The following is a 20884-nucleotide window of genomic DNA, read 5'->3' on the forward strand; positions in this document are numbered from 1 at the left end:
GTAGGAACATTTAAAATAAAGGTGGGCTAGTTCTGTCCACAGGTACACACAATCAACTCCACACAGTGGGGCTGCACAGGTTAAATCCAAAGCAAAGTTTGGCTAGTGTTTCTAGTGCACACAGGCAGTCATTTCTCAGCTGAAGGTATTAGTGGTTTAAGTATCAGAAAGATCACTCAGGGGTACTAGGGACCTGATCCAAAGCCTACTGAAGTCAATGGAAAGACCTCCTTTAACTGCAGTTTTGGCTCAGGCCCTATGTGCCCAAAAGGAAGAAGGGGTAAGGTGAAAATGGAACAGGTTGGGCATGGAGGGTGTGGATTCATGCTTCACCTTATTCAAGGATAGCATAGCTGCCAAACTGGTGAGTACTGCCTGGGAACCAAGCCAAAAGTCCTTCTGGGGACACTGGCAGCTGTATAGTGCCTCCAGAGTCTGTCAAACATACCTATTGGTAACTAGGACACAATCTCTTTCTAAGCTGGGCAGAGGAAAGCAAGATGAGACAGACGCCAAAAAGTACAAAAACAACTTTTTTTTTTTATTCTGATTGCCAAATTATTTAAGGCAGGTATAAAAATGAAAGCATTCAATATACATTTTACATAAAATAAACTAGATTACAGCATAAAACAAGTAACCAGGCAATGGCATTAAAGTCTCTCTTCTAAAACTGGATAATTGTAAACATTAAAAAAAAGACTGCAGGACTATTCAAGTAATAGAACAATCACAGATGTCTTCTGGTATGCAGGCTATTGGGTTATTTGCCATTCAAGATTATCAAAAAAAGACATTTCATTATTCACAGATACTCATTATTTCCCCATTTAAAATCTATACATTATGTACAACACAGTTTTTGTGGTACTGGCAACCCCATGCCTTCCAAATGTATATTTTTCACAATACACAATTACAATGAAACAGTGAGTACAGTAACATTTTACACTGATGCATCTTAACAGGAGCCACCAAATAGACATCTAAATTGTACCAAAGTGTCATCATCACAGTTAGCCTCTCTGAGGGCTTGTGGGCAATATTAGAAGGGTATGCAAGGATCAGGCACACTGATACATAATATTATTTATTTACAATTAAAAAGCAAAAAGAAAAGAAAAACGGCCTTTTGTGGTTAACATTTTTCTAAACAAGACAAATACATTTTTCCTTTATTGTGTGGTTTGCAACTTAGCAGCAGACCCTGTGTGCGAGCCTGGTTACCGATACAAAAAAAGTAAAGAATATATATATATTTATATATATATATGCGCATATATATATATATATATAAAAAAACAGAAGTCTAATTACAGCAACATTTGTTACTCTGTGATAAAATCTGCAATTTACAAAAATGAAATGACTGGTTTTTGCCTGCCATTAAGGCATTTCAAAATAACACCATGGAACTGATGTCTGTAATAAAGCGCTTCCTCATGTGATCCAGTCACATGACAATGTACATTTCCAAACTCCTCATTCTCTAAAAAAACAAAAACAAAAAAAGAGGTTTTAGTATGATATCCTTTTCCATCATTTAACTCTGAACTCTTGAAATGCACAAAAACTATGAAACTAACCACATCTAGTTAGTAATTGCCAACCCCAGCCTCCTGCTCCAAACCATGAGATTTTAATAAATTGAGAGGGGGAGAGGAATAGTGTGTCTCTTCTAGTTTCTGAACCTTTAGGGTGCACTCGGGTCATGTGCTCAGGCACTTCTCTGCAACACTGAGTGCTAAAAACTTGCTTTTTATTCAAATGAAAGCTGAGATTCTCATGTAATCACTTGCCTCTGGGGGGTTGCGACTTTAAGAAAAACAGCATATATCACGGGACTTGTGATAAAATCATGGAAGTTGTTAATTTTACTGCATAAGATTTATCCTGGAGGTGTTGGTGGAGACTCCACTGTTAAGGCAGAGTTGAGCTTTTCACTTAAGACAGAATTTTTATTATATATAAGGTTTTCATTTCCTTTAGAGGTTGAAAAGTAAATTCTATTTAAAAGCAGGTAAATAGTTTAAAGGCAAATATATTTGATTCCTAGGTAACTTTAAAATAATATAATCTTTAATGCACCTTCTAAAAATATTTTATTTCCAATAAAAGTATCTGCAAATCAGGAAGCCAGATATACTTGTACTTATACATAAGAGCAGAAGTTTACTCAACTTTAGATGGATCTACTCCAAAATTAATCCCTTACTTGCCTTTTATGAAAACATTTTGAATCCTAATTATATACTTTATAATAGATTGTTTTACTTTAATAGTACCAAGAGGTAAAGCATAGTCTCTGAAAATCTCAGACGACAGGCAGTCTATTTCATTGATTAATTATCTACATTATGATTATAGTATGAGCGTCAAAGACAAGTGTCTTGTTAGGAAGAATAGAGCTACAATTAACTAAAAAAACCCTATAACCCCTCCCCTCTCAATAAAAGCTGCTGTCTATAGGGATGCAGACCTCTAGTCTTAGAAACCTATAATTTGCTTCCTCCCTCCCTATTAAGATGTCTATGTAAGTATAATTTAAGGTTTACAAGATATTTACCTTCTTTGTGCAGGAAACATACCAGATGCAGATGCCTGAGCAGCCACCTGCTGAGTGGCAACAAGGGCAGCAGAGGTCAACCCTGAAGGAAAGAAGAAACAAAAGACTGTGCATATACTTCTGGATTTTATGGTGTTCAGAGAGACAAGTATAGTCGTCAGTGCAAAAACCATAAATAGCAGCCAATCACTTTTTGCAGGATGCATATATCAAATATTTCAGGCAAGAGAGATAAGACAATTTGCCTGGTCTGATCAATGTGCCTTAATAGAATGTACTGAATTCTCCTTAATAGGCATTTTACAAGAAAATATGGCATTCTACCTTACTGTGTTTCTTTCCAAGCACTACACTGCATGGTGCTAAACGGTTTGTATGAATTCCTGAATCCGAAGCTCAGTCGAAATAATGGGTAACAGGAAACAACAAGAATCAAAAGTCACAGTGAATTACAAAAACGAATACTAGCTGCTTGGAATACAATACTTCCATAGTAACTTATTTTTAAATTTCTCCCACTGAATGAGCATAATGCATCCCATAAGGCGTATGGAATCACTGAATCAATTTTAGAAATATTTAAGACTTTTGCATAGGAAAATGACTCTAAGGCACTGAGAGAACACAATGAATTAATGTCATTTTAGCTACAAACTGTACTCATGTGTACTTCACTGCAGGAGGAAATCTTTTAATTCTGCTAGAACTGTGTCAGAAAAGGAAGAAAAAATGGTGTAAATCAAGGGGAAATTAATAATCTTTCATGCATCTCTTCTTGTGGTTCTTTTTCCTTGACTGCAACAATATGTGCTGTATTCACCTAAATAAAAACAGATCATGTGCTATTTGAGAAGCTGTAGCTGTGACAATCTCAAGGTTGACTGCAGAGTCTCTGCTGTACGTAAAATTGGTTCAAAATTAAAAGCTTTTCTCTTTGCCATGCTCTCTCCATTGTTTACACAAGACTAATTGTGTAAAAAGGTTTATTTTTTTACCTCTTTCTAATCAGTTACTGTCAGTTTTTATTATGGTTGAAAATACTCATTTGAATGATATCCTAGCTGACAAGTAAAAATTTAATAATTTACTGGCAATCAGTGGTGAGTTCTAAAACAGTATTACTCAAGCATGAAGCTGTAGTGTAATTTGGTGTTACCAGCTTAGTCCTTGCTGCGTGTTTTCAAGCTTTCTCCCTAGATATAAACTATTTTTTCTGGTTTCCGTAAAACATGGGTTTCTATTAAAATAGCTTCACATCATACTTGTAACATCAATTAAACAACTTTAAAAGACACGTAGATCCTACAGTCAGAAGCCACAGCTCACCTTGAAATGGGTCATATTGCCCGGGTATAAGTGGGTAGCCCATTCCAACGTGTGTGTGGTGGTGTGTATGAAGGTGCCGCTGGCTAAAGGGGGAGTGGCGATCTCGCTCCCTCTCTGCTTCCCGCTCACGCTCAGCTGTAGATTTTTCCACAGGCTGACAATAAAAAGGTAAAAGAAATAGTATATAATATTTTTTAAATTGAGAATATCACAACCAATACACTGACTCTGTGTATTTAGCAATGGACATTTAAACACAAACTATGAGATTGATTCTCCAGTACACTGGAGTGGATTTGCCTTGCTCCCCAGAATACAAAGCTGCCCTAAAGCTGGTGTAGCCATATTCTCAGGATAAAGGGATCCTCAGGCATCACATAGCAGCCACAAACCACCTCTTCTCCCACCAAATCTGCAAGGGGGGTGGGGGAGGGATGGCCTAGGCTCCCTTATGCCAGGCTGGTTCCCGGCTGCTCTAACAGCCTATTTGAGCTGGTGGCAGCTGGTGTAAATCAGTCCTTGGACTTCTTTCATTTGCACTGGGAACTGAACCAACTCTCAGGATCAGAGAGCTATTTCAAAACTATCTTTAGGGTCAGCAACTTGCTTTCATCAATTAAAACTTTTACCCTCTTATCTGAAGGCAAAGTAACACTGTTTACTCTGACATGGAAGTCTCCAAAACAGGATTTTAGTAATTTGCTATTCAGAAGATAACAGCTCTGCAGCAAATATATTGAAGGGATATTATCAAATCCCATAGTTCAACTTTTTAATCTCATTATCTGTTTTCAAACAGGAGCTTCTTGGTAAACTGTAATAAAGCATACCATGTACCAAGAGCTATCTCTGAATCTGGATTTCCATATGAATCTACTACTTCTATTAGAAAGTATATTAGCAAGAAACCTGTTATACTTGTCACTTCCAGTATATGCCAGGGAAGCACCCTGATTTTAAATTACTTTTGATTTAAATGCTGATATAAAAAACATCTTGAATTCATAGCTTGACTATGCACATTTTTGGATGATGTTCTCTGCCCTTTCTCTACCCAACCCCAAATGTATTGCTGTTCAAGAACAACAGATAAGCCTTACGGCAGGGGACTTGCTGCGGTACTGGTTGGCATGCTGCTGGAGCAAATCCAGTGCTTTAGATTCAGTGGTTGATTTTGCGTTGATGCTAGGGCTGGTATTGACTTTCTCCGCCTCTTCTCTCCCTGACATCTTCCCATAAACAGGATAATGAAATCCTGGCGAGAGATAGGCCCCTGCAGATAAACAATAAATGCCACGTCAAGTTACTGTTTTTACATTTGGTTATACCAATGTAGGGTGGAGAGATTCCTATACAGTGGATTAAATCAAAAATGGATCATGTGACTATAAAATTGTATCTTTGTTCTTCCATTTTTTCAGCTAATTCACCCTGATGAATGGAGGTTATAAAGAGGGTTGAGCTTACAGACATTTCAGACATTTATGGGTCCTCTTAAGTGAAAGGAATAGTAACTATAATGGTTCTGACAGTAAGTGCTTAGAATATTTTTATAGGCAATAAACTATCTGTCAGTCTAACAGCAACAGCAGCCTGTCAGGGGTTGTGGAAACTGTAACTGGGAACTCTGACAGTTCATAAAAGGAACATCTTGTATTAAATCAGTTTAATCTGCAGAACTTTCCCTAGCATAAGAACAAGCAAAACAAATGTCATTCGTGAAGCTGCTAACAGCCAATATTAAAATGTAGGTTTTACTGCACTGTTAGTGTGTAAATCTTTACTAGTGTACAATGCCAGTTACAGAACACGTACCAGGATAGCTGTGCATTAGAACAGGAGAGACTGCACGGTATGCAGGATGGTTGGGATCATACATCTGTGGGTAAGGATAAGCGTGCAAGTACTGTATATATGACTGATGCTGACTCATTGGTGAGGAAACGGCCACTCTAGCACCCCGAGAGTCCTTCCAATTTACAGGAGTCTTTCGATCATCGTTTTTGATCTTGCTCTCCTCCAATGACTGGGAATCAGAACGCTTGACCTCTTTCGGTTCCTCTTTAATGCTTGTTAATGAGACAGGAAGGTTGGATATGGAACCTTCCTTATTAGGTGTTTTTCTAGGGCTGTCTTCTTTTAGTTTTTTCTCCCGATCAAGTTCTTCTGATTTTTGCTGATCAAGGTATTTAGGCTGGTAGACATAATGATGCCATGTTCTTGAATCTGCGTCCTGATACGAGGAAGAAATACATTTTGTTCTAAATGCACATTGTGAAACAAGATAGTTATTGATATTTGTCATACTTCTGTAGATGTCTTTTTTTATAGAAGTGTTAACAACACACCCAGATTATGTATATTATAGGACAGACATGCTTCTTATAGGTTCAATATACTTTTAAGCTCAAACTCCAGCCAACATTACAATGTAATAGCAATAAACGTCTATCATAATCTGATTGAATTATTTCATTTTATATCCTTTCCCATGCCTTTAACTAGTTTAATCACAAATTACATACATATTAATTTTAACACCTATGTGATCATACTATACATGTATTTTGATTAATGGCCATAGAGAGATTTTCCTATCTGTGAACTACAACATTGCTAATGCTACGTCAAAGGACTTTGATAACCTGCAATGATGAACCTGAAAAATGGATCTTGCTGGAAAGGTGCTTACCTTGGCCTTGATCCTGCCAACATTTGTATACTTGAGTAACTCTGTGCATTACAGTCCCACTCAACTCAGTGGGACTGTTCACATGGGTAAAGTTATAAAATCACTGTTCACAGGATTGAAGTCAGGGTTTGAGAAATGTGTGTAGAATATGTCTAACTATTATAAAACAGTTTATAAACATGTTAAAGAGTGGGTATGTGGTTTCTTTACAGGGTTACATAAAACAGCACTATCTTTACTGAATAGCAAAAGAACATTATTTTTTTATGAGATGTACAAGGGCTAATTACTATTATATTACTTTAATGGTCAATGTTCACAGCATAAGAAATAGTAATAGGTAAACTGGATTAGCTTTGGTTCAGATACTCATCATTGTCCATAGAAATCTTCTCCTATCCAGACTTGAACTATCCCACTTTCCTTCTCATTCCATGACCCTCAGCCTTACTTTGAAAGATGGCTTATTAAGATGAAATCTGGAATGTGTCAAATGCCAGAGCATGAGGATATTCAGTGTGGGAGCACTGGATCACAGCAAAGAAACAGTAACATGTCTTGGTAGGGGTATGGATTGGAAGGCTGTCTAAGATGTGGGAAGACCAGGAGGAGCCAGAGTGGTAAAACCATCGTTGACTTCAGTGGGGCCAGGATTTTACCCATTGTGTGGGCCCACAGAGGTCAGGAGCTTACTGAGGACAGATAGGGAAGGATGTCCCCTTCACAATTTTGAAAAGGTCATGCTGGATTAGGATAAAGAGTTGAGCATCAAAGAATCTGCTCGCCCTTCTTTAGCAAATGTCAGCTGTCATTAAAAAACAAAACAAAACCAAAAAAACCCCAAGCCATTTTTCAAATCTACTTTGCACTTCATTCATAGCGAAAGGTGCTATTTCTTGAAATTTCACTCTGCTGCACTAAGCAGAATGACTGAAATTTACATTTAAGAGTTTTAATTTTACTTGTTTCTATATGAAAACATGAATTCTGATAATTAAGATTAAAAAATTTCTAATTAATTTCTTAAACCTGGATTCTGTCACCTCTACTCATGCTTGGTTTCCCCTCTTTCAAAAGCCACACTGAAAGCAATAGATCTACTCAAGGAATAAGGTACTACTCAATGTCAGAAAGGGTGGCAGAGTTTGACCCTTTAGGTAAGATAGAAAAATACAACAAAATCGTGTCAGTAAAACCTTAAGAATAATTCAAGATTATCCGTGTTCAAGTTCCAGTGGCCTCACCTGTTTAAATCTTGTGGTAGGATCTACTCCTGTCTGTTTCATTGAGTCCATAACAGATTTCATTTCCACAGCCTCCTTTATAAGCTGATGGTTTTCCATTTGTTTGGCTTTGAAACTATCAGACTGAAGCTGCTGCTGATGACTGGAAAGAATCTGTGATTTGCTTGTCTCTTCAGCTTTGCTGGGGACTGATGACCCTATTTTAGTGTTATTTTTGCTTGTCTCTGGAACTGAAGGAGCCTTTGAGATAGTAGCAGAGGGGATATTTTTCTGCTTGTTGTCATCCTTTCCTAGTTCCTTCAGTGAAGGTTCGCTCTTCCTTTCACAGTCTCTCCCAGTTTGTGCCATTTTCTGCTCTGCCAGTCTCTGGTCCTCATAATATTTTTCATACTGCTGCCTATAGGCAGGGTTAGAGGCCATTAAGGACTTTTGGTCCATGTAAAGCCCATAGGCATACTGTCCATAATAAAGTGACTGGGCAAGTGCAGGATGTCTCTGAGTTATTACTGACTGATGCTGAGGCTGTAAATTAATGGAATTAGTATCATTTTTCTTGGAATCTGATGCTTCTGTCTTGTCTTTCTTTTCAGCCTCTTCCTCGGCCTCCTTTTTGATCTTCAGTCCCTGTGAGGTACTGCTGTTCCCAGCTGCAGGGGTGCTGACTTGTCCAGAGTGCATGTAACTTGGAGAATAATAAGGATCGTAGCCATGGTAATAGGGAGAATGGGACTCTTTTACTTGTGATGATTGTGCTGTGATTGAAGAATGTCCTTTTACAACACTTTCCTTATTAGAAATAATATCTGAAGGAGAGCTGGCCTTTGACCTCATGTCCTCTGACCTGCTATCAGAACCACCATCATCTGCAGCATCAGAAATATCAGAGTAAGCTGGGCTGTTGGTTTTAGCAGCTGCACTATCTGCACCATTTTGTGTCAACACATGCAGTGGCGCCAAAGAAGATTGTCCATTCACCAAAGTGCTGCATTCCATTCTGGAGGCACTCCCTATAGAAGGGCTGGGTGCATTGTCTGTGAAAGTGTAAACCTTATCCGCTTCAGCTTTAATACTTGCCATCCTGCTCTCTTGAGACTCTGACAGTCCATTAGCTAACACTTCATTCTTGTTGAGATGGTCCTTTAAAAAATGTCCAGATAAATCTTTCCCAGACCCTTTTGAATCCTCTAGCTTTCCCAGCTTAGAATCCATTTTAGGACTTCCAGTCTCTTTGCTTTCTTTGTCCTTCAGCTTTCTCTTCTCCTTTTTCTTTTTGTCTTTGAGTGATGTGAGAGCTGGGTTTACAGTGCTTGGCTCTCCCATAATTGTGGGCTTTGGTTGAATAGGTTTTAACGGAGGGCTCTTTGGTGTAGCCTGAACAACAGTGGTTGTGAGTGAGGGCAATCCTGGTATTGTCCCTGTAGTGGTGGTTGTAAAGGCTGTAGTGGGTATAGCTATTAATTGGGGAGGAGTAGGAGCTGGAGCTGGGGCAATGGGCCTGGCTGTTTTAAGTTTTGACAGATTTTTATCCACTTTGCAAGTATTGGCTTTTTTGCCCTTGTCTTTATCTCCCACATTTTTCTTGTCTACTAATCCTTCAGCTTCCAGTTTGGGCATTTCAGAGGCCAAACTGCCATCTGCTACTGAACAATTGTCCAGTGTGGCTGCCATATTAGAAATTACAGGAAGGCTGTTCAATTCACTGTTTGGGCCCTTCTTTTTACCAGAATTCTTGCCAGTTTTAGAACTGATGATTGAAGTTGGGCCATTATTGGTCAACTCCCTTTTCCCCTTGGGTGTCCCAGGGGTATTAAGAGGGCAAGGAGATGTTGGTGCTTTTAGCTGATCAAAACTTGATATACTTGTGCTTGGCTCACTGCATTCAAGGGCCACATTACTTAATGCTTCCTCACAGTCTGAAATTTTATCTTCACTGTCAGGCTCAAACTCCAATTTGTTTTCTGGATCTAAATGTGCATGAGCCTGGTGGTAACGCAGTCCATTAATGTGCTTGTACTTTTTGTTGCAATTGGGGTGAGGGCAATCAATCAATACTGGAGAAGAGCAGCCTTGGTCCAAAAAAGTAGTCTCAAGTTTCCCCTGTGGGGTGGTTGGAGTGCTTCTAGAATTGGTGCGAATGCGCTTTCCAGATTTATTGTCCTCTGAACTGGAGTTCAAGTCTAGCTCCATTGGAGGCTTATTTTTCCTCTTATTCGTGGATGAGGGGCTGGCTTTGACATCGTCCACTGCACAATTTGGAGGTGTCCTGCGTCCACTTGAATTAAGGCTGCCTCGCCTCCCCTTCCCATTGGCACCACCCCTGTTCTTGTTCTGCAGTCCTCTTGACTCTGTAAAGCTAACATCATTTCCAGGTGCAGCTGCAGCAGACCTTGCTCGCTTTCCTCTCCCCCGACCTCCTCGCATTTCCAGGTCACTTGTTGGCGACTCACAAAACCTAAGTTAAGAAGAGCAGATGTCAGAACAGAGACTAAAACATCACCACCAGACACCATCAGCTATTTCAACCATTAACTGATATTTCAAATATCAGAACGACACGGCTTCATGTAACAGAATCTGCAATGCTGTTAGAGGAAAGGTGCTCTTTCAAATAGGAACGTCATGAAAGAAAAAAACATTTGCTTCAGGAATATTACTGACAAAGAGAAAAAAAGTATTTCTTAGTGTCCAAGAAAATATTTTAAAATAAACTCAATTTCAGTTTAATTTCAGATATTTTTTCAGTAACATAACAATTAGGAAATACAAATTGCCAGCTCAACGTCTGCATTTTGCAGTGTGTAAGAGAATTACTCATTTCTCTTCTGAATGGTTTCATTTATATACAGTTGTTCTTTATTAATCTCTGTACAGTTTCTTGCCAAAGATTTTTGGGGGGGAGGGGAGAGGAGGGGAAAGAGTAGAGAAAACACAGTCCCAGAATGACTGCCTACCTGGGAGGGGCCCAATCATGCTTTGTACAATCCAGCAGGGTCCCGACATAAGTCTTGTTCCGCCATGTAACATTTACCACTAGGACACCTGTAGGAGGAAGAGAAACAAAATATTATCACAGTTACAACAACTTTAAAAAAAAAAAAAAAAAAAAACGAACAGAGCCCCATTCTTATTTGCTTTCAAAAGCTGTGGTCTACACTCTTCCTCTTTTCTGGTTTCAGTGACCTCAAGTTAAAAACCACAGGAAAGAGTGTGTGTGTGCGTGTGTGATCAAGATACAGCTGACAGAAGGAAATGGTTTTTGCCATGTCCTGCTGTAAAACGGCAACATTCACCTCTTAATTTTGCTATTACTGCACATAATTGCTTTCATTTGGCAGGCAGCCAGCATAAACTGAGCACCAGTTACCAGTGCTTAAATCAGTAGGTGACTCAGAAGAATGTGCTTTGTTTTCAACAATACTATAGTAGTGATATTATTTATTTGAAATGACCAATATCCAAATCACCACACACACAAGTTTTGTTAGATAGGGATATCTACAAACCCTCCATATTATTTGCATTCTCTTTCTCATTGTGAGCCTTCCATTAACCTGGCCTCCAACCTAAATTGAGGCATTTAGGAAGACAAATAATAATAATAAAAAAACCCCAATGTGCTGTTTCAATGTTAATGTCTTCATCGTTTAAAGCCTTGCTTTAAAAATACTTCTGTTAACATTTAAATAAATCCGCACAATAAATGCAGGCTTAAAATTTTGTTTTATCTGAAAAATCAATGTATTATTAAGTATGCACTGTTGGGGCTTCTTTTAAAAAAAATTAATGGAGGGTGTCATTCAAACTCATTCAGATTTCTCTCAACACTTTTTCACAGAGAGACAATTTATAATCATGTTTGTGGACTAGTCAACATAATTACCCCTTTAATTCATTAGATACTGTAGATAAACATAAGGTAATATTCTGAATCAGTTATCATTTCTCTTTAGAATGCATGCTGAAAAGATTAATTTCACCTAGGCAGAAGAAGAGGCATGGTGCAAAATGTTAGCAGATTCACAGAAATTAATTTTAAAGAACTAATATTTTAACTAAAACTACACACACAAATCTTATGGTTTGTATTTCTCTACACTCTCCTTGTTCTAGCTAGATCTAGCTTTCCTACAATGGAAAGAATAATGGCACTGTGCCAAATACGTTTCTAGCCTGTCTGCTTGCTTTGTGTTACCAGAGTGATTTCTAATTTTACACTAAAACTATCCCACTCTGAAGCACCAATGTAAAGTAAACATGTAACCTCCAGCTTATTTCCTTAGGGCCCTTTTAACAGCAGGAAAATATTTGAAGTGCTGTTAGCTAAAGTACTAGGGAAGAAGGGATTTCCTTGAAAATTCTCAATAGCAGATTTGAAAATGGTTCCCCATATGGTTTTAAGTTGCTATTATTATAAGTTGACAGTAAAATACCATATATTGTGGTAACATGGTCTAAAAGACAAAAAATAAATCACTCTTCAACCAAGGTTAAAAACAGGCTCCCAGGGTATAAAAGATCAGGCTAAAATTCCTATTAAGACAATCAGTTAAATTAAATTTATTTTTTTATCATCTATGCTTTGACATTAACAAAATGGAATAGCTGGGGACATACATTTTATCCCGACCCCCTTAAAATAAAAAACAAACACCTGACAAAGCTGGTGTGTGTGTGTGTGTGTGTGTGTGTGTGTGTGTGATGTTTTTCTCATCATTTGCTCTCTAGGGCATCGTGTGTGGTGTCAGAGACCTTTCCAGCTGCTTAAAATTCTTCAGCATGTCAGCTATATTTACAGCACTGGAATATATTTGTATTGCCAGAAGGTTACTGCATTTTAGCTTTAGATGCAATAGGCTGAATCACTGTGTTTCAAAGTCTCTGATGTAGCACAAATGTATAATTAAAATTGCTTGAAAGGAAACATGAAAGAAACAACAAACCCTCCATTCTTAGAGTAATAAAATTAAAACCAGGAAAAGTCTGCACAGACACTTAACATTTGTCTGCAGTGAAAGGCTTTTGTTATTGCATTCCCCTAAGGGTTTCACGTTTCCAGCAAAAGCAGGCTTTGGATTGGCCAACTCCTGCTGCGAACATTACTATCTGATTGGCTGGGCTGAGCACTGCAGCACAGCCACAAAAAGCAAGTGCCTCAGATAAATGAGCTTCAAAGGGGAAAAATGATGCAACACCACAGAACAGAGCAGTGAGTAAGTGAGAGGGTGACTGACTGAGTGAGAGAGACTGTATATGCAGAAACTGTTTTATCGGGCAGGAATAATCCCAACAATGAGAGAGGCTTGCCTAATGCTTCTTGACTCTGTAAATCAAACACTGGTTTGTTTGCACTAACTAGGCTTGTCAATGTGACGAAAAGGTTACTGTCTGCTAAACTGCGTTGTGTTTATACACTGAGACTCATGTCATTGAACTGTTTAAGATAGCATTCAAACCTATTCAAAACTGTAAGAACTGAATTTGCTCACAGGAAAACAGGATTAAGAAAAGGATTATTTTAAAAAAAAGAATTAATCATTAATCATCTGGCACTGTTTAAGGCAGGGTAAGATTTTATAAATACTGGCCTAAATAAAGCTGATACCTCCAAATAGTAAACCATTCCAATCTGTTATCATTTATAGAAGCTTTAGTTGAGTGGTCAATAAAACCAGAGCAATATTATATTGTGATTGATAAAAAAAAACAAATAAATGAGGTAGTTTCATCTTCAAGAAGGAGGAGGGGAGAGAGAGTGGTTATACCCTTTGAGGAATCTCATCCATCTACAAGGCTCCTCTGCATAGGAGCTTTATAATTGCAGACTGATACTCCTCTATAAAAATATCTATTTATAACCGTGTCTGTAAAAATTGAGCAAACATATCAAGAGTTGCTTTCATATAAATCCCTGTGTGGATTGCTCTCATATAGAGAAATGTACATTCAGACCATATATGCCACTAGAGCCAAATGAGAATGGCAAGTTTTGGCTTTGGGAAAATAAATGGTATAGCATTTTACTCAAGTGCTGAAATCATTTAACATTTTGTGATCCCTGGACCTACTCAAGTGAATGGGCAAAAACTTAAAAGAAGGAAGAAAGTGCCATATGATGAAAATTAATGATTTTCACTGGAAAATTTGGTTTCTGCAAACTAGAAGCTCCAAACTAAATGTCAACTCTAAATTTCTGAACCATGGGGATACATTAAAATACTATTTCAATGGTAATGTTAATGCTTTCATCTAATTTTGTTCTAATGACCATAACCCTCAGAGTGGAAATCATAGATCTTTCCCATCTTTAAAATTCTTTTATGCTATCTAGCCCATCTCTCTCTGCTACTACAGAATTGTTCCCTGAAGTACATTTTCAGTATGTTGTCCAGTCTTGTTCTAAATGTACAAAGCAACTGGGCTTCTACGTCTTCTCTTGGGAGATTATGCCAAAGCATTAGAACTCTCTCTGTATTTTCCTAATATTCTGTCTAAATTTAACCTTAGTTAAATTCATTTTGTTACTTCTTGGTAAAACCACATGTATCATCCTAAATGATTCTTCTCCCTCTTTGGTGTTTATAGACTTGTATACCATTATATTTCCCTGTACTTAATAATGTTAAATATATATAGTTTTTATATTGTGTATATATAGAGTATGTGTATGTTACATGTAAAAAAAAAAAAAAAGAAAAAAAAGCACAGAGACAGGCATCAGAAGTAGGCACAAGCACAGAATAATTGAAATCAATAAGTAATTCAATAATTCTTAGAAGACATTCAAATGACCTTCAAGTATAAGAAAGTCAATGCTGTACATTTAAAATAATAATGTGTCAAGCAAACAGGAGTAAGTTTCCTTATAAATCAGTTCTACTAACATCCTACTCATTTTTGTTGGTCATTTCTAAGGCATCAATCCTTAACTTTAAGCATGTATATAGTCTCACTTCAATGGGACTGCTCACATGCTTAAGTTAACGATGTGCTTACGTTTTTTTGCTGGAATTGGGTCTAAAGTTCCTTTTAATTTGACAATATCTTTTTGGTAACAACATGCCCAGAATGAAACAGAATGATCTAGGTCACCTCTGAGACACATCTGTAGAAAGGAAGCCTTCGCTCTCTACTCTTTAAGAAAGGTTATGGAAGAGGATGAATTCTCATTCCTTCATGTACAGAATACAGAATCTCTTTAGCCACAGGGAAGTCCTCTAAGAATGTGCAGTGAAGGAAGCACTTTTAATCAACTAAAATTATAACAGACATGGTTTGAGTGAACAGAAACAACATGGGATTTTAGGAATGCCTCATAAGGAGACATACAACTGGAAGGCTCACTGCAGCAGAGCTCTGGAAGATGAAAATGGATGTGATCAAAACACTGGATAGCTAGAAAAAAAATGACTTGTTGACTCTAGTTAAGATGTATCATAATTGGCTCCTTTAGTCCAAATCTTTATCCTGGCACACAACTCAAGTAACAGAGCTACATAACCGGGAATTCACTGGGGATTGAGGGGGAAGGGATCTTCTTGCCAGGTTTCAGAAGCATTACATGGCCAGTAACCTCTAATCTTGCTGCATCTGAATCCACATGGAGCGTACCTGCAGATCCACTGGCCCTTCCCTGATCTCACCCACAAAACTCCCCCGTTTGCTGAGAGCCCATGTGCTTTAGTGTTTACAGACTCTTGTGTGGTTCTTCACATCCTGACAGATGCTGCTTCCTGTTCAGAAGAAACTCAATTGACAGAGATGAAAAAAATGTCTGTGTGCACATCTCATGAGTCATAGAACTACTACAAATTACGCCACTCTGTGAATGCTTTCGCTAGGTATTATCAGATAAATGGTTTGGCCTGTCTGGAATTGTGGATGGAAAGCTGGTGAAGACAAACTGTTAGAGGTGTGTCACAGTATCTCACCTTAGGTGTGTGCCAAGGTATAGGAAACAGCTGTAAAAAATGGTTACCTACCTTTCCATAACTGTTGTTCTTCAAGATGTGTTGCACATGTCCATTTCACTTTAGGTATGTGCATGCCTCGTGCACAGTTGTCAGAGATTTATCCCCCAGCAGTACCTGTCGGGACAGCATGAGTGCCCTCTGGTGCCTTGCACCATTGCAAGCAGATATAAAGGGCCCTGCTGCCCCTGAACCCACTCAGTTCCTTCCTAACAGAAATACTCCGATAGAGAGGGGAAGGAGGACAGGTTGTGGAATGGACACGTGTAACACTATCTTTTAAGAACCACAGTTACAGAAAGGTAGGTAACTGTTTATAGTTCTCCAAGTGATAAGCACATGTCCACTCCACTGTAGATGACTCACAAGCAGTTCGAACTGGAGATGGGTGTGAAGTCTATTTGAACAGGGATTGCAGCACCACCTGTCCAAATCTGGCATCATCTCTAGATTAATGTGAGATGTCATAGTGAAAGGCAAATGTATGGATTGATGACCAGGTTACCACCCAACAAATGTCCAGTATGAGTACACAAGCCAGAAAGGCTATGGAAGTTGCCTGCGACCTGACTGAGTGAGCCACCACTTTGGCTGATATTGCCCCTCAGGGTAATCAGTAGCTTAAATGCATACAGCTGGAAATCCAGGAAGAGATCCTCTGGGTGGATACTGCATGGCCCTTTACTCTTCTGAAACAGCAACAAAGAGCTGAGACAAAGACTTAAAAGGCCTACCGATCAAAGTAAAAAAAAACAAGGTTCTTCTAACATATGAAGTATGGAACTTTTCTTTATTCAAATGAAGCTTTGGAAAGAAAGTCAGTAAATAAACTGCTTGATTAATGTGAAAATCGGAAATCATTTAATTTTGGGTGTGAGGTCGAAGGAAAATGGTGTCCCTAAAGAAAATTGTATAGGGAGGCTCCTGTACTCTCCTAACTGAGGTTATAGCAACCAAGAAAGCCACCTTCATAGACAGGTGCAACAGAGAACAAGTCACTAGTGGCTCAAAGGGTGAATCCGTCAACCTTCGTAGAACTAAATTTAAACTCCACTGTGGAGGGTATAATCTGAGCAAACATTTTAGAAATCTGAGGGACATTGAGGTTTGAAAAAATTGATCAGTTACACACGGGAGGGTAGAAGGTTGAGTTAGTTCCATTAGAGTCTGGTGGCTAAGTGCTAACCCTTGTTTCAGAAACAAAAAATAGTCTAAGATACAGCAAACTGGAGCCTGAGCTGAAGGGATGCCTCTTAAAAAGGAACAAATGGACAATCTCTTCCATTTAGCAAGATAAGTAGACTCAGCTGAAAGCTTCCTATTATTTAGAAAAACTTTCTGCATCGCCTTAGAGAAAAACTCATTCTGAGGTTGTCAGCCATAAAACTTCCACACTGTCAGGAGGAGGTCCTGAATTTGTAATGAAGAGACAGCTGTGGAGCTCTGACGGATAGGGCTAGTAGAGTTGAAAACTAATGCTGATGGGGCCATGCTGGGACTATTAGAATAAGGTAAGCAGAATATTTCTTGACTTTGGACGTGACTTTGGGAAGGAGTGGAACTGGAGAGAAAGCATACAGCAGACCTTGTGACCAGGGTAGGAGGAAAGCATCTGTCAGTGAACCCGGGCTGTGATCCCCTTGCGAACAAAAAAGATAACATTTTTGTTTGCTATTGTTGCAAACAGGTCCACTTGGGAAGTTCCTCACCACTGGAAAATGGATGTGAACACATGTGGATGAAGAGATCACTTGTGGTGACCTGTGAATGACCTGATCAGGTGGTCTGCCAGAGTATTTTGAACTCTCAGAAGGTAAACAGCTCTCAGGTTGATGGGATTGGTAGCAAAGCCCCGGCCTTTGTAGATCCAGAGCTGCCCTAATAAATTCTGTTCTTTGAAAGGCAAAAGGATAGATTTCTTTGTATTGATTAGGAGCCCCAGAGAGTGTCAAAAGTGGACTGAATAGTGGCTAGGGTTGAATAGTACCAGAGACCTGGCACACCCTCTTAGTAGCCAGTCATCCAAGTAGGGGAACATATGGACTCCCAACTTTTGCAGGAATACCACTACTACAGCCATGCATTTTGTGAATAGGCTAGGGCAGGAATTGGCAACCTTTGGCACGTGGCCTGTCAGGGAAATCCGCTGGCAGGCCGGGATGATTTGTTTACCTGCAGCGTACAGAGGTTCGGCCAATCGCAGCTCCCATTGGCCGTGGTTCGCCGTTCCAGCCAATGGGGGCTGCAGGAAGCGGCGTGGGCCAAGGGATGTGTTGGCCGCCGCTTCCCGCTGAAAGGCAATACTGCAGATTGGTTGTGGAATCTGTTGATCACAAATCTGAGAAACTGTCTGTTAATCTCCATGTGAGAAGCAGCACCGCTTTAAGTTAAGAGCAACGTACCAGTCCCCAGGATCTAAGGAAGGGGTAATAGACACTAGAGCAGGAGTAGGCAACCTATGGCACTCGTGCCAAAGGCGGCACGTGAGTGGATTTTCAGTGGCACTCACACTGCCCGGGTCCTGGCCACCAGTCCGGGGGGCTCTGCATTTTAATTTAATTTTAAATGAAGCTTCTTAAACATTTTAAAAACCTTATTTACTTTACATACAACAATAGTTTAGTTATATATTATAGACTTTTAGAAAAAGACCTTCTAAAAACGTTAAAATGTATTACTGGCACACAAAACCTTAAATTAGAGTGAATAAATGAAGATTCAGCACACCACTTCTGAAAGGTTGCTGACCTCAGCACTAGAGTAATCATACAGCCTTTTGTTTTCCTTGTTTAGCTGCCTTAGATCTAAAATAGGCCTCAGAGCACCCCTCCCTCTCCTACTCTCCCTCCCTCGCCCCACACGCTTTGCCTTCAGAATTAGGAAGTAACAGGAATAAAATCCCTTCCACTGAATGACATGGGAGCTTCTTGTATGGCCCCCATGAGAAGGCGAGACTGGACCTCCTGATGTAGGATGCTCTCATGAGAGTGATCCCTGAAAAAAGACAGGGAAGGAGGTAGAAAGGGGGGACAGAAATAAATTGAAGCGTGTATTCCAGTTCCACCGTGCTTAAGACTCACTGACCCATGGCAATGCGTGTCAGAACACTTAGGAAGTGGGATAGACAATTGGCAAAAATTGGGGTGGAAAGAGATGGTTATCTGGTGAGTGGTAGACTGCTCTCAATCAACAGGTCGAAATGATTGTTTATAGAGGACCCAGTTTGCCTATAAGAACTGGTAGCTGCAGAAGAGGAGGAAGGAGGAGGATGCCTCTTGTAACTTCTGCTCCTTTTTTTGGACAGGTCTTGGGAATGCGGCATGAAGGACTGAAACCATTGGGACTGCTGTGAGAGCAACAGCTTTCTTTTTGTTGCTGGTATATAGCTCTCCAGAGACTTAAGGGTCTCCCTTGAATCCTTAAGACTATGAAGCCTCTCATTGGTCTTATTGGAAAAGAGCAAGGGACCGTCAAATGGGAGGGCTTGGATGGTTTGTTGCTCCTCTGGGGGAAGACCTGATGACTGCAGCCAAGATGAGCATCACATAATGATGGCGAAAGCCATAGCTCGAGCCACAGAGTCCACTGCATCCAGGCTTGCTTGCAATGATGTTTTGGAAATTAATTTCCCCATCTCCTCCATAGCACTGAACTCCTGCTTTGCCTCATCAGGGGGCTTGTCTTTGAACATCACGATACTATCCTGCAGGCTGAAATCGTAGAGACCCGGCAGAGCCTCTGGGTTCAGGATCCTCAACTATAAAATTCCTCTGGAATAAAGCTTTCCGCTTTATCAAATGGGTCCCCCTTGTTTGTTTACACAGACCATTGCTGCCATTTTCTATGAATACCAACAAATTTTGCCCCTTGATATGCGGAAGGAACTCCACCCAAGCTAAACAGATGGTTCAATGCTCCCTTGATATTTATATGGAGACATAGATCCTGAGGCAACCAAGGTCTAGCTTTTTTGCTTCTTTTCTTTTCAGGGTAGAGTCCTGGTATCTCCTCCTCTCTTTCTGTTAGCAGCAGCAACTACCAGGGACCCTGGATGAGGTTGGTTATAGAAGCGCTCAAATCCCTTTTCCATCCTTTTAGCAGTGGGAGGCAGGGAAGATGAGGTTCGCCATAAAACCTTGACAGGTTCCAGCTTAGCCTCATTAATAGGGACAGCTACCCTAAACAGTCCTGCAGAGGCTAAAATGTCCATGGGCCTGAATGACCTTTGCTGCACCTCATATGGGTGGAAATACAGAGCTACAGCCACCCCCTCAACAAGTCTTGATGAGCTACTTGCTGTCTGGTCACCCTACATGCGCCTCTCACAGATACCACTCATTGGATACCAAATAGCAGGCCTGAAATTTATTGGCTACTGAATATAAATCTAGATAATAAAATATGTAACACAATTTTGGTGGGGGAAAAGTCTATGTTACTTCAGCAGTGATTTAAAAACAAAATCAGTAAAAGTAAATATCATAGCAGTGCTATATATGCTAAGCATTACAATACATATACACTAAATTCTTTCTTGGTGTTAACTACACTGTATACAACTCAGGAGACCGGTTGTGACATTAGTAAAAGAGAGAAAGCATAAATACTGTCTACACTGTTCACCACAAGGATTTCAACTGGGCACTGGGGATCACCAAGGTAATGGTGGCAGTAGGGAGGGAGTAATTCTTCTCCCCCAGACTGTAGATTAGGAATGGTGCCACCTCAAGCATAATGCTCTGAGTACCTTCAGAAACCCTTGCAGTCACCCCAACAACCCTGCAATGGAAAGGACTAGACCGGGGTAGGCAACCTATGGCACGTGTGCCGAAGGTGGCATGTGAGCTGATTTTCAGTGGCACTCACACTGCCTGGGTCCTGGCCACCGGTCCGGGGGGCTCTGCATCTTAATTTAATTTTAAATGAAGCTTCTTAAACATTTTAAAAACCTTATTTACTTTACATACAACAATAGTTTAGTTATATACACCTCTACCCCTATATAATGCTGTCCTTGGGAGCCAAATTTTTTTACCGCGTTATAGGTGAAACCGTGTTATATTGAACTTGCTTTGATCTGCCAGAGTGC

The 20884-nt window shown here is 39.7% G+C and overlaps 1 protein-coding gene and 1 long non-coding RNA gene across 6 annotated transcripts in view; one reads left to right on the forward strand and one right to left on the reverse strand.

Annotated features, from left to right (window-relative positions):
• Positions 1–505: 505 nt before the first annotated feature.
• Positions 506–20884, reverse strand: part of ZNF608 (zinc finger protein 608) — a 107919-nt gene continuing 87540 nt past the window's right edge. For 2 of the 5 annotated variants that reach the window (XM_034773302.1, XM_034773301.1), the window contains exons 4-10: positions 10780–10867; positions 7829–10280; positions 5708–6125; positions 4993–5165; positions 3893–4046; positions 2567–2648; positions 506–1489 (exon numbers count right to left, since the gene is read on the reverse strand). In XM_034773302.1, coding sequence (XP_034629193.1) covers positions 1483–1489; positions 2567–2648; positions 3893–4046; positions 4993–5165; positions 5708–6125; positions 7829–10280; positions 10780–10867 — 3374 coding nt within the window. In that variant the 3' untranslated portion in view covers positions 506–1482. Of the gene's footprint in view, positions 1490–2562; positions 2649–3892; positions 4047–4992; positions 5166–5707; positions 6126–7828; positions 10281–10779; positions 10868–20884 lie in introns of those variants that run through there. The other 3 variants (XM_034773305.1, XM_034773304.1, XM_034773303.1) reach the window with 2 other exon arrangements.
• LOC117878804 lies at positions 12979–19593 on the forward strand. The gene is made up of 3 exons (XR_004646099.1): positions 12979–13038; positions 17483–17608; positions 19100–19593. It is a non-coding gene; the product is annotated as an uncharacterized LOC117878804 (long non-coding RNA).

This window comes from Trachemys scripta, chromosome 6 (genome assembly GCF_013100865.1).
Source record: "Trachemys scripta elegans isolate TJP31775 chromosome 6, CAS_Tse_1.0, whole genome shotgun sequence".
Classification (NCBI taxonomy): domain Eukaryota; kingdom Metazoa; phylum Chordata; order Testudines; family Emydidae; genus Trachemys; species Trachemys scripta.